Raw genomic sequence first — 14,839 nt, forward strand, 5'->3', positions numbered from 1 at the left:
TCTCCTCCAGTGACAGAGGCGAGCGGAGCAGTCCACCCGAGCCGGTATCTGGCGGAAGGTCGGAGATTTGTCTCAGTGAAAGGATATACAGCAAAACAAAAACGAGCCGCAGAAAGACACAAACATCTCGACAAATGACAGCACATCGGTGACAAGGGCCACGGACTGCTGGAAACCCCATGCCGGTTCCCGGGGTTTGGCGGATATATCGACTTGTTTTTAACGTTGGGCTGCCCGATACACAGCTTGCGTCGTGACATCGTATTGTTGGTCGCATCCAGCGCAACACAAACTAAACCCCCGGGGCGCTCGGCCGCACAGCACAGCACGACCGGGCTTTGGTTTCTGTTTACGACCGGTGCTCTTTCGGGGGGGGAGAAGAACCACCTACCCCCCGGCGGAGGGTGGTGTAACGCCCTCTCTTTCATAAAACACATCATAATATACGGCCATGGCGGTTTCAGCCACCGCTCGGCGGCTGCCCATGGGCGTCCGGACATACAGCGAGTTGCTGGAGATCATCACCCTGGGCACCGGCCGGTCCTGCAGCGCAGCGGGGGCCCGGGCCCGAGCACGGCAGCCAATCAGGTGAGAGGCCGAGCGAGCACAGCGCGGCCATTAATCAAACGAGCCGCATCACCGGAGTGTGTCTCTCCTCGCCGACGTCAGAGGGGAGGAGTGGCAGTGGTGGTAACAGGCGACGTTTTGGAGGTTAAAACCAGGGGTAGATAGTGGGGGCAGTAACGGCATGGCGATAGTGTCTGTTTCACCTCTCGGTTGGTGTGTGGTGTAGTAGGAGTGGTAGTGACTGCCGCTGCACTATGTTTTTGTAAGGCCGCTGTACTTCCCGGCGGCGGCGTAGTGGTGGCAGTGCGGGGTGTAAAGCATGGTATTTAGGCAGACCTCCAGTAGTGGGGCGCTGAAACTCACGCTTGTGTGGAAACGCTACTGGAATCGGGGGTGGCTGGTTTGGCTTAGATGTGATTAACCGACGATGATGCACGGCAGAGGAATGCGTTTCATAACAGCACCACCGCAGAACAACAAGCATCGCGCCAGCCGGGTGGATAGTGACCAAGTGCAAAGCTGAGCGGTTGACACGCGTATCTTTTGCATATCAACTGCATATTTCCAATTGAACATGATCAAAAGCAGACGAGCGTTAGCATTACAATCCCACAGGTCTTTTAATAAACCACTGTAGAGCGCCCGAACGACAGTGCTATTTAACCTACCCTATATATTCCTTAGCCCAGAAAAGGTGTTTACATTTTGAAAAGTTGCTGATTTGAAGTTTACCAATATATTGAGCCTGGAGACCTACTTCCAGGTCTTTTTGTATTGATGTAACTGCATACAAAACTACTACTTAAGTGGCTTACACCAATAGTTGTAGGTGTCAGGAACAAATGCCTTTCCCACTCCGAGGAACAGTGGGATCCTATGGGAAGGAGCTTGATGGGAAGGGCCTGGAATCATAAGCCTCAGGCAACCCCACAAGAATAGGTGATCTGAATGCAGCCTCCTGACTTTCCTAACTATTCTTCTGTAATGTGAACAATTACAGAGCCATCATGGACCACAGTGCAGAAGTACCCACCACCTGCAACAATGTTGTTTTTGACCTTACACTCTGCTTGTGAATGAAGGCCTTTTATGTGGATTTTGGATTGAAAGCATAAGCCAACCCCAGTGTGTGAGGGGGGGAAAAAGGGTCAATTGGGGACAAATCCCTGGGAGAAAAAGTATAATGTGTGCAATGAAAGTATAGCGCAGCCTCAAGCCATCAAACACCAGAAATCTCATCTCGCACCCAGGAGCTAATAATACACACAGCCCACCATACAGTAACGAGCAGACTTGCAATACTCTTCCCTTAGATGGAGGCACGATTTCCCACAATGCCCAGGAAAGCAGTCCTTTATAGGTGTTTACCCTGCCTCATCACATTCTGCACAGGGAGCAAATGTAATGGTCACCGGTCTCCTTGTGACCTTTGCCCCTGGAAATTAGAATGACAATATTTGAAAATGCTTAACTGGCAAAGCATTTTCTCAATATAACCTGCACCTTGATCCTCAGAATAACCCGAGCTTCTCCCGTGACCTCTCAGGGCAGTGCCAGGGTCCCACGGCTCTCGAATGACACACAGACAAAGGGCGAAATACGTTTTCTGGTTGTATATTACCGTTTTGGACATTCACACAGCTAAAAGTCAAAAGACCAAAAAACAGTTTAATTCATGGGGGGAAATATATATCTCATTTATCAAGTTGTGTGTGATAGGTAAATAAAATCCTATCAATATAACATTAAATAAATTTGCTTTCTAATGCACCGATATGTTGCATCTGTGCTAGGTGTCTCAAGGTCTCCTAAATTGGCATGTTCAGTACTTTCTGGAAGAGCAAGTTTCAACAGCCCCTGAAATGACAGGCCCAGGTAAATGTCATCTCTAGTGTGTTTTTGCAGTGTTTGCCACTTGCAAAGGCAGTTTCTTGTTGAGAGCACAAGACTGCCCATCTCCAAGAGGAACAATCACTGCTGTTAACTGCCAAATCTACTGCCACTGCCTAGTGAGCGAGATTAGCACTTTTACTGTGTACAGTGCATGTCTCATTTGCAGTTCATGAGACAAAGCAATATCATTATATGGATAATGTTATCTTGCACTGGACATTTCATCCTGTTATCTGTCTGTCTATGGAGAGATCACGATATCTGTCCATCTATCTATGGAGATTTAATGATGCTGGAGAGGGCAGGTGGCTTTCTTTGAAATTGCAAAGTACTATTTCTATATAGTAGTATAGTAGTATATAGCCCAAAGATCTCTGACCCACTTCAGGATGTCCTTCTGGGGTCAGTAGTTACATGAGGATGTATGGCAGCGCATTGTCACAAGAGGCTAGAATGGCAGCAAACCCCATCGTTCACAGGAGATCAAATGACTGACTGGTTGCTGGCACTTTGGATAGGCTGACGGGCCGGAGAAGAGAATCAGAAATGGCATATTTCATTTTATTCCTCTACTGCAGTTTGTGTCATTGTGTGCGTATTCATAATGCCCCTTTGCAAACAAATTGCAAAGTTATAGTCTGTTTGAAGTCCGTATACCACCTTGAGGGAGATGTCTACAAATATCCTGGATGCTAAGCACAGCAGCTAGATTGCAGCTCCCATCAGTCATTGTCTTCTGTCACTGTACAATTACACTTTTTTTTGTTTTTTGGTAGTTGTTTTTTGTGGAAAAGACAGTCCCTACTACCTTTTTCCAGGTATAGAAGATGGGCCCACAACGTGAGCAGAAATGACAGAGAACTGCATAAAATAAACCACAATTAGTGATGCCACTGGGAATGTTAGGAAGTTTCACAGATATGGCAACACGCAGATTTAAAGTGAGCATTGTGTCTGGAATGAGCAGAGAGGCCTACTAATCGCATACTTTATCGCCTGTTGAGCAGCTGTGCTGATATAAGGGGTATTTCAGTTAAAGGTGAGAACGTATATATCAAGGTCACTGGCAAGCCAGTTGGATAGCTACTATAAAGAGTTTTATGTTAGAGTCCAACCTGCTGGAAACCGCAGTCTGCATGGGGGGTAGGACTCTGATAAGGGGCTGATTGTTCGGTTTGTGGATTTTTCCAAGCTGTTCTTGTAACTTTCCCTTTCTTGGTGGAGAGGCAGCGTGAGGCACAGGACAGCAAAACACTGTGGGCAGTCTTGGTGTATTCTGGAGGTCTGGTATATCTGAACCGGCCTGCACCCCCCACACTGAGAGCAGGGGGAGGCTATAGTGGTTGTGTTGGGGTTGCAATCCAGTGCTGGCCTGGGGTATCGCCAGCTCTCCAGTGGTATATTTGAGTAAGACTGGTTACAAAGGGATCGAGTATGTGGCAGGATCCTGCGCTTCGGTGGATCAGGCAGCTCAAGGTCACTGCTTTGAGTCCAGACTGTGCCGCTTGAGTGGTTTCTGGCAGGGGCAAAGGCAGAGCAGAACTGGGCATCTCAGATTTAACGAGGTAGAGGTGACAGGGAGACCTTGCCTCACCACACAGTTAAGCCACCCACTGCACCCAAGCATTTCAGGGTTTACATAAGGACTTAAAGTCTATTTTGAAACTCATGTGTGCTTGAACAGATGCATAAAGTAAAAGCTATGCTATATCTTGCATTTGATCTACCCCAACCCCAACCAGATCAGCTGTACACTTTGGCCAAGTCAGAACCTTTTCCCACCAATCTGAAATGGCCAGAAAAAAAGTACTGAGAAAGGAGGTTCCTGGACTGTCTTGGGAAAGGTGTCTTATTAGTCTTCAGGTCCCAGTATAAGGCCCAAGCGAGTAGGGCAAATGTGATACAGTTGGCTCCCCCACTAGCTGCGGTATAAATAGGGTGAAAAGTATATCTCTGGCCTCATCTTGACCTGCCCCTGCCTTCCAGCCCTGGGCCTCCACCCAAGAAGCAAGTCTACGGAGATGTTCAATTCCACATTAAGGTAGACCTACTTAAACCAGCACCTGCACTGGCCAGTTATGGGTCCTCCAGAGTTCTTAAATCTCCCTATCTTTGTTCCCCGGCCTTAGTCTTTAGATCCAGTTTCAAGAAGCTTTTCAGAGGTCATTTGTGATTGGTGTGTATAAGTATTTTCTTTTACAAATATAGTCTGGAGCCAAGAATCAAAAAAATGTAATAAGGCCTTCGGGCAGTCCCCTGGTATGTCTCCCCAGCTCTAAATTTAGGCCATCATTTTACAGACTTTTATCCTAATTTAGTAAAAAAACTAAAAAACACTCCATATGAGCAACATGCAGACAGAGCATATTCTAATAGAAGAAACTATGATCACATACTTCTGCTTTTGATCAGCCGGAGTTCAAAATTGGTTCAAGAATTCAGTTCCAGCCTTCCAGGGTACCTGTCTGGCATCGTAACCCTGTGCTATTCTTGTGTTTTACTTGAGGTGTCCATCCCCCTCCTCTGTTTGCTCTCTGTATTAACTGTCCCAGCAGTGAAGACTACTGGATTAATCCTGCCATTGTTACTGGTTCATTCCCCAGGGGGCTGTGATTGCAAAGCATCCTCGTGAAAGATTTCTCTCTCGGCTTGCGTGCACAGAAGCGTTATGTAACTGTGCAGGAGCAGAAGGGGGTGAAGGCAGGGTGTCACATTACACACCGCCACACGAGGCTCATTCATATATTTACTTAGAAATACAGGCCACATGATCGGAGCCAAAAACAGATCAGCGCCTTCTGCTTGAAGCTTCTTCTTAGGGCTGTGAAGAGCAAGCACCTGCATTTTACACCAGGCTGAGCCATTGACTCCTCACTGTGACCTCACATGGCTTTGCAAGGGATCTCTGAGGATAGCAAAACCCAGTCACGGTGGCAAAGCCCTCTGTGCATGTGCTAATGCCTAACATGCCTCCTTTTTGTTTTTGTTTTTTGCAGACACCTGTCTTCCTGTGGGATTCTCATGACGCGGACTCCCAGAATGCTTTGCTGCTTAGGGTGGGATTCACCCATTCCATTCAGTAGATCGTTCATCAACTTCACCAACCCGCTGACCAATAAGAGGAAAGAGTATTCTGAGCGCAGGATACTGGGGTAAGACCAGTAAGACTGATATGCAAAATGACATCAACATCCTTTATTTCATGCCACACAATCAGATCAGTTAGTCTCCATCTGTATCACTCAGTTAATCAGTAAATGTTTATATGATATAGTGCCTTTCATCCTTACTAAAGTCCTGTCTGATTTTACCTCCTTTGAACCAGTTTTTCTGTACGGAAGTCCAAGATATATTTTAATTTAATTAGAAATGCAATGAATGAAATTAGTGCAGTATAACACATAATAGTTATATATAGTTATGGTATAGTATAACAATACAAAATACAGAATGGCCAGAGTATATTCATTCTCATGTTAGAAATAGCAGATTATTGCTGGACAGGTCTGTCAGTAGGGAAATAGTGTGACTTTCGCGACCCAGATCGCTCCCACTATCCATTAAACCGCTGCGAAGCCTGCTGATAGCTTGTATTCACACCCCCGAACTGGTATTTAAGGTCAGTTGAATCGGAGCGGGCCAAAATGATTTGCAAATCTTTTTGCGGTTACACATTGTGACCGGTCATGAGTGCCGCAGCAGCTCTGCCAACAATCAATGAATCCAGTGTAGACGGACACATGTATAACTAATGCCAGTCTGAGGTGGCAGTACAATTTGAGGTTGTTCTCAATCTTCCTTGCAGACAGAAGTGGGATATAAAAAGGAACCAGCTCACGTCTGTCTCACCGTGTCTCTGTGGTGTTGAGGCTGTTGGCTCCCCACCTATTTGCTCATGACCTTTGACCTTTACTCGGTGATGCAGGCTGCCAGCGCAGAGGTGGCCAGAAATAAGTTAATGCACTGCCTGAATGTCACTGAGGACCAGAGCACTGGGTGGCTGCCCAGTAGGGGACAGTTTTTAGTCTAGCAGGGCTGTTCAGAGCAGTTCATGTGTACAGAACGTGTGGAACACTGTACTGAATAGATTCCACTAATGCTCATTTGAGGTCACGTCATGGAATCAGAGTTCGAATCTGTCCTTGAAGGGCCTGGATCAGGTGTTTTTCGGGAGCCTTAAGGGAGCACTTCTCAGAACGTACTAACAAGTAAGGGGCTGTTTAACTTTCCTGGCAGTAGCTTTAAGTCCTGTCAGAACACCTCACTTGCTTTTTTTTTTTCCAGATCTAAGAATAACCGGTTTTAGATCACGTAATCAAATGCATGATCCTGGCTGGTATAGACATGGGGTTGCAATTCAGTGTGAAATGTTGCCAGTTCCAGTGCTGTTGTGTGTTAAAGACTACAGAGAACCCTGCAAGGCTCATTCTAGAACTTGTGTGGGTGATCCGGTCGTGACCTCTTCCCTCCCTCTGTCTCTGCCCAGGTACTCGATGCAGGAGATGTACGACGTGGTGTCCAATGTGGACGACTATAAACTCTTCGTGCCCTGGTGTAAAAAGTCCACAGTGATCATGAAGAGGTCAGGTCACGCCAAGGCCCAGCTAGAGGTTGGCTTCCCCCCCATCATGGAGAGATACACCTCAATGATCACCAACGTGCGCCCACACCTTGTGAAGGTAACCTCCGCCCCCCGTTCTGAATGAATAGCGATCACTGCCAGCAAATGGACAATGATGAAATTGACACCTGTGAATGTGACTGTCTATAGTCACTATCTGCCTCCTGATTTGAAGCGCTGCAGTGTTGGAATGGGCTGTGCTGTAACTGTCCTCTATCCCCAGGCCGTGTGTACCGACGGCAAGCTGTTCAACCACCTGGAGACAATATGGCGCTTCAGCCCTGGCATCCCTGGCTACCCCCGTACCTGCACTGTGGACTTCTCGGTGAGTGGCGCCCCCCTGTGGCCAGGGTAACGGGACTCATTTACGTGCGGGTTTTAGTCCTGCACATGCACACAAACACAAAAGGAAATGATAGAAAAACATTCATCGTATATTAGAGGCGTTATGTTTTTCTTTCCAGTTTTGAAATACTTATTGTGGGAGTATGTGGTGTTCAAAGCAATAAGACTTCAGTTTTCCATCTGCCCTCTTTCAGAGAAGTACAGCAAGCCCATGTGGAGAGAAACGGTCAGGACTTGTCTATGCATCAATGTGATATATGATTCCAGTTTACCAGCCTTTGTATGAGATCTGTACATTTCTGTTAAATGTCCGGGACATGTATGTCACACTGCGATTGTAAGGCTGAAGGCTGCTGGAGAAATGCTCCAAATCTGAATCGACAGGTGCCTAGAGACACCACAGGGAGCTGTGCAGCAATAGCTGGTATAGCCAGGATTGGAACACACTTCCATGACAGCCATGTTGGTGGAACTCTTTGGGATCATTCATGAACAGGCTAGGTCATTGTGTTACCAGAAGAGCATGCTGGGTCGCCATCTTAACCACGTGTGCTCACGTTCTGCTTCCTAGCATAAATAATGTTTTGTTTCCAAATAAGATGGAAAAAGTCTTGGCATCCTTCTCTTGAAGTTCCTCCGTGACCCTCTCCTCCTCTTCCTCTTCCTCCCCTCCCCGTTGTTCACAGATCTCCTTCGAGTTCCGCTCCCTGCTGCACTCCCAGCTGGCCACGGTGTTCTTCGACGAGGTGGTCAAGCAGATGGTGGCCGCCTTTGAGCGGCGGGCGTCCAAGCTGTACGGCCCGGAGACGCGCATCCCCAGAGAGCTCATGTTCCATGAGGTCCATCAAACGTGAAGCAGGGGAAACGGACACCACTGCCCCCCTCCCCCGCCCGCTCTCTGTGCCACTGCAATCTCCCCAACCTCTGTCCCCCCCTGTCCCCACCTCCTGTCCCTCCACATCCTGGGGGAAGGAGCCTTGTAGCCCCCAGACAGGAGCTCAGAGCGGGTGGAGCCATTCCAGCCTTTACCACCATTCTCCTGAAGCAGTACAGTTTGCCCTCACATTGCGCGCACACTCACACACACCCACCCACTGTAAGGACCAGCAATTCCCATCGCAACATACAGGGCATCTCAAAAGCTAGCGTTCAATACAGACCTGCTTTGGTCCAGATCCCAGCAGAACAACCCCTCGTGTTTCTGTCTGAGCTGGGACTTCCCTGCAGCCGCAGTGAATTCAGAGCGATCATTTTAGTTTTTTCCTAACCCCCTACCCCAACCTCACACAGGGGTGATTGTTGGACTGAATCTGGGCCGCAGACCCTGTATCTGAAAGTGGAGCACACTGTAGCCACATTCCTGCTGCTCAGTCATGAGTGGAGAATTGGGGCAGGTGGGGGGAGGGCGGGACGGGGGTGTGCAGTGGTGGTGTGCTGGTATTCTCGCCCATTCTAGCACAGAGCGATCTGCCGGACACAGTCCAGAACTGCGTTCGCCAGAATCTGCGTTTCCTGAAAGCTGGGCTGAGGCCAAAGAGGAGCAGCCCGGGCTTGTGTTTGCATTGCAGTGGCTCAATCCGCTCGACAGGTAATGGGTCTTCAGAAGGGAGTCCGTGTTTATACGTGTACATGTACAGACCGACTGATGCAAATCAATGCCAAAGTAAAAAATACTCTATGTGGAAAATGCATTTTTATTTCAAAGTTAAAATTCTGATGCGGTTTGTACAGAAACATGAGACATATAATAGTAGCTGTATATAGTTGTGGATCTTAAGGAATTTTGTCATTTGAAAAGTTCAGACACTAGTGTTACATTGCACTTGCAGATGTGGAGCTCGGTGTGTTACGGATATCATTGGGAAAAGAGCCGTTCCACCAAATCTCCCCTAGGAACACATGGGCCCCGTGGTTAGTGGGTTAGAAAGACGAATGGGCCATCACAGAGAAACATGTAGAGCATGGTCTGATCTCATTCTGCTGCACGGGGTCAGATGCTGTCCACAGTATGCTTCACTCCTGGATCTGTCTGCTGCTGGGTGATTCTCTTTGATACCCTGATTTTTTCCCCTCCGATCAGTAAACCACCTTTTACTAAATTCAAGCAGCCCATTGATGCGGTAGTGAAGCTGTTAACAGCCTCGCTGCCAGTAGGAAACTTGTGAAATCTTATTAAGCCCAAACTTCTGCACCGAACACACGCACAAAGATGCACACACACATGCACTTCACAGTTTACTAGAGCACTTTCTTTAAAGTGTTTTCTTGCAGAACAAGGCTGGTGTTGGTGTGAAAGCTGCAGTACAGTGCTCTCTGCCAGCGTTGGTCCCATACATCATTTCACACAACAGAAGGGTTCAGGTGTGAGGCCTGGTGAATCCTGGTGAATACTGGAATGGCCGCACACACAGGCAGTTCTGCTCACAAGGCCTTAATCACACCCTTGAAGTGACTGTTTTTAGGTGTCATCGCAAAAAATAATATAAAAGTGAAGGTAGCCTTAAGAAACTAGTGCAGAACAGCTTCAATCCCCAGTGCAGTTGCAGAACAGAGCTGGCCCACCCTGGTCCTGGAGATCAATGTCTCCTGTTTTTTAGCTGAGCATAATTCTACGGCAGCAGACTGTTTAGATGAGAGTGATCTTTAAAAAAAAAAAAAAAAAAAAAAAAAAAAAAAACTTGCAGGAACAGGGTTGGCCAGCACTGCTCTAGAAGGTCTCTCCATGGTCACTTTTGACAGGCACATTGGTGGCCAGTTCCAGGGATCGAGGGTCCAATGGTGCTGCTGGTCTTCATTCCATCAGACTTTCCACCCTCCTGAATTGGACTAGTTTTATTTTATTTAGGCTTTAATTGGACCAAGGTCACATTCTTCCACATCTGAAGCAGCTAATAAGAAAACCCTTGATCACCAGAGCTGAGCACCACAAACTCCCTTTTCTCTTCTCAAAGGGAATCTGGGATTCGGCCACAGGACTGTGGTTAAAAGGCTTTGTGAACCTGAACCTGTCGTGCTCTAGTCTCCAGTAGGCCAGTACTGGGCAGCCCTGGTTCCAGAGGACCACACAGCAGTTAATCATGTAGTTGCTGGCACTGCCAACAACCCATCGAGGCCTGGGCTGCCCAGCACTGCTGAATTTGCACAGACTGGTGTTGTGGGTGGCTTCAGCCCTCCTCTCCATTTTAGTTTATTTATCACAGGGGCCTGCCATCTGGTGTCGTTCGTGCGTCCCAAAAAAAAGTCACCTGCCTTAAGCTGTCGTGCATCATGGATTTAGCCATTTTCATTCCACTCCAGAAAAAAAAGAACAAACTGAAAACAGTAGCTTGTTCAGTTCCCCTGTATGACATCCTCTGTGTCAGCCGAATGTAATGCAACAGAGCTCTTTCTCTGTGCAAAATGCCTGCGTAATCCTCCCATTGGGTCCGGTGTCATTTCTGCAGTTATTTATTTATTTATTTATTCAGTAAGGAAGTGCCTCTGGACAGAGTGTCTGACACAAGTTGCACAGTGACTCCTGCACATCCTCGTGCTTCAGGCAATCCTTTTTCTCTCGATTGTATGGCTAGACTCTGGGAGGTGTATTGACAGTGTTGGGCGCAGCTGTGGGCAGGTGGAGAGGGCAGAGTGAACGTGCAAAGCTGGCGGCTCTTTTCATACATCATCAAGATGAGAACGGGGGCTGTCAATCTGCAGGGCCGGGGTGCTACAGTAAAGGACCTTAGGCTTTCTTTGCACCTGAGATCTGCTGAAGTCTCAGATCATTTATGCAGTTCCCTCTTTTTTTCTTTGTGTCTATTCAGCCTAATTAGAGCTGTACTAGATTTAAACCACCATATCGCTCAAGTACATCAGTTTCACTTGTTACTGTTAAGTTTTCTGTTCTGCAATAAACCTTGGGTGGAATGATGGCACCAAGACCTTACAGTGCTCCAACTGGAGGTAGACAGCCCTGAACCAAAATAATGTATCAATTGTTAACCCATATATATATATATATATATATATATATATATATATATGGAGTACTATGTACTGTATATGCTGTAATGATGGGAAGTGCTCTACAAACAAAGTGTGCTTACGTACACAAGATGCCTAGATTTTAGTTTTAAAGAGATATTAAATCTATACAAATATATATATATATATTCTAAAAATGTAGGCCCAATTTTAATGTGTTTTAAAAGATAATAGCATGATATTTCAAGATAACAGATGGGCACCTGTATGATTAGGATTGAGTTGTGTTTGATGTATTAATTGAGATTAGGAAACCGAGCCAAGCCTGTTTTGTTCCAGGGGGCTGGATTAGCGCTGCAGCCTGGGAACTCGGGAAGCAGTTAGGAGTTTTTTGGGGCGCTGCTTCTTACTGGGTTCACGTCTTCACACTCAGGGTATTAAAAGGTCAACCGTATCTGTATTGGGTCTGAAATCATTTCCGAGCCATTAGTTGCGAAAGGGCTGCCTTCCTCCTCCTGCCTGGCTGAGGACCATCTCAAATCTTGCCAAGTTCCCCCCCTGGAGTCATCTAGTGGACTTATGGGTCTGTTTGGGGACATGCTTGGACATCTTGCACAAGACTGAAACTAGCCAGTGTATCTAGCAAGGGCCCTTAGGCAGTTAGTGAGGATTAGTGAGCCGAGATGAGGCTGCCCCAGTGGGAATTAGAGGTGGGTGACACTTGACTGTTGGGAAACATCTGCCCTGCATCCTTTGATGTGTGTACGCAGAAAAAAGGACACGGCTAGTATTAAGAAAAATGATATTTAAAAGATCAACCTTTTCAAAGGCTCGACTGACTTCTAAATCAAATTGGATCCAATCGAAATACTGAACTTGAAACGGCGGGAGATTTTTCCAAGCTGCCCTCTACTTTTCCCCACCAAAGGGCTTAGTGAGTGTGACCCTGACTTTCTAAACTGGGTAACCAATCCCATCTTCACCCACTCTACTGAGCCTGTCTTCCTTCTGGTGCTATTCCAGCAGTTCTGTGGGAAAACAACAAAAAACAAATCGTGCTCACTGGCCAGAATTAAAATCCCTTCACCTTCAGTCCCCAAAAGTATCCACCCCGACACCGACAGAGGAAGACGGATTGCTGTAGGAGTGGGATGTCTTCAGCCCTTAGATGTCACTCTAGGGCTGTCTACTCATTTTAAGCAGTCAAATAAGACATGGGCGTCTTCTCCGAAACACCTTAAGGAACGTGGACAATCAAGTCCACTCTTGGACACTACTACCTAGAAACCACAACTGCCTGGGGTCAGCCCATCACGGATTCAGAACAAATTGCGTTAGTCCTTCACAACTAAACGCAAACTTGCTTGCCAGTCAAATCAATCCATGAGACATGAATAATTTACATGCTTAAAAGATTTTTCCTGTTACAAACTGTATTATCCCCAACCTGCATGGGGTTTTCACTCCGAGAAGCCATTACAATTGGATTTAAAGACCGAAAAACAAAACCACTGCGAGAGAGAGAGAGGTGAGCAGAAAGTCTTCAAAACACTGAGTAGGGAATGAGTCACATTTGGAATAGCTGTGGTTTTTCTGGTAGGACTAATCCCAGGAGGGGAACTAAAGGAATAACTTTCTCTCTGGTGTTGGAAACAATATGGTTCTTCTTTAAAATGCTCTGGAATGATCCTCTGAGGCAGAATCTGTACAGATTAGTCCCTCTGGCAGGCAGGGGACCTGGGAGAGAGCTGGAGATCCACTCTCCTGCTGTGTTTCAGCCAGTCTCTTCTTCCAGTCAAGCAAAAGCCTCTCGAGCTTTGTAGAGGAACGTCTTGGAAACATTTCCTATAAAGAACTGCTTCCTAAGACTTATTTTCATTTTAAAGGAAGAAACACATGTGTAATTATAAATTCTTCCAAATATCATGACCTACCTGGATGTCAACTTTGATTTATAAAAAAAAATTAAAAAAAAAAACCTTTTCAGAGTTTTGGTTTAATCTGTTTAGTCCAACATGCATTAGCCTCTCACTTGTGACTGCTTATATATATATATAATTTAACATCCTTCACAATGTAATTTAAGGAAATGTTCCCATGAAAACAAAACTGATAAAACAGGATGCACTTGTCTTCTCAGTGTTTCTTTTTAAAGACCCTTTCTTTAAAATAGATGGTTTAATATTCAGAGTATGCAAGTAAATCATGTTAATCCTTAAAAGACAACTCAAGATCCTTTTTCAGACCAAAGATTTACTAGGCTCAAATAGGGGACATTAGGATTAGGATTTTTGTAAACCCTAATTTCAGGTAAACAGACATTTTAAGCATACCTTTTTTCCTCTGTAATTGAAGTGTAAATAATCTTCAAATAACATCCCCTTAATTTGTAAAGATTCTCAAATCACCAGCTTAAGTGGTCCACATTCAATCGTTACACATCTTTAGAAATTCTGTCCAGGTGACCCAAGCCCTGCCCTCAGATGTTCAGAATTAAAAAAAAATAAATGAACACACCTTTCTCCTGCTGCATCAAACAATGCTTTAATGCTATTTGATAATCAAATAATTTCCTTCCCACACCACTTGCTTGGTTAACTGGAAGCCCCATGTCGATTTGTAAGTACAGTAAGTGTAACTGGAGTGTTTCAAATGCTAAATTATGAGCAAGTAAGTGTACTTTCATGGACTGACTCATCAGAGCTGAGCTATACTTCCAAGAAAAGGACTCATGTGTGGCGCCCCCCCAAGGTTATTATATAATTAAATGATCTACGTCACCCTTTGATTATACCAGGAGCAAAGGGAACTCCGAATCCAAATCGCTTGATAATCCCTGCTCAGATCCCTTCCAAACTAAATGGGAGGAGAACTTAAACATGAGCATGTATAGAGGATGTTCTGCCCTATCATAGGCAAGGGTCTTTATTATAAAATACACAAATATACATGTACTGGTTACTAAAAGAACAAAATTAATGTCTGCCAATCACTATGGAAATAAACTCCTCCCCGATAGCACCCAGAGAGGTACACAGTGAAAGGTGTCACTGCTCCTAAATAAAACATGCTCAAAAGAAACCAAAATAGAAATACATTTAAAGTGTTTCACAGAAAATAGGTAAGGTGTAGGAACAATCTTCAACTTGATAATTATGATTAAAAATACCACACCAAAAATGGGTCAGTGACACCAGAGACTATATTCTACCACTTGGGCTATAGGTTACATTACATTCGTATGGCAAAAATGCAATATGTTACACACAAGTGTAGATATTACTCCAGTTCACAAAGCGATAGTCAATTAAAAAAAACAGCACATAATAATAAAATAAAAAAACTAGTGGAAACAAAACAGTGACCAACACGTTTCCTATAAAAAAGAAAAACAAGCATGACCACCAACAATTCAAACAATACCAAAACCATAAAAGAAAATAAAAAACA

At 45.5% G+C, this 14,839-nt stretch overlaps 1 protein-coding gene across 1 annotated transcript; it reads left to right on the plus strand.

Moving 5' to 3' along the window:
- Positions 1–13,371, plus strand: coq10a (coenzyme Q10A). The gene is made up of 5 exons (XM_066708244.1): positions 1–588; positions 5,457–5,612; positions 6,947–7,139; positions 7,305–7,406; positions 8,113–13,371. Exons 1-5 carry the CDS (start codon positions 452–454, stop codon positions 8,278–8,280), a joined length of 756 nt encoding a protein of 251 aa, XP_066564341.1. The 5' UTR covers positions 1–451; the 3' UTR covers positions 8,281–13,371.
- The last annotated feature ends 1,468 nt before the right edge of the window (positions 13,372–14,839 follow it).

This window comes from Amia ocellicauda, chromosome 7 (assembly GCF_036373705.1).
Source record: "Amia ocellicauda isolate fAmiCal2 chromosome 7, fAmiCal2.hap1, whole genome shotgun sequence".
NCBI classification, from domain to species: domain Eukaryota; kingdom Metazoa; phylum Chordata; class Actinopteri; order Amiiformes; family Amiidae; genus Amia; species Amia ocellicauda.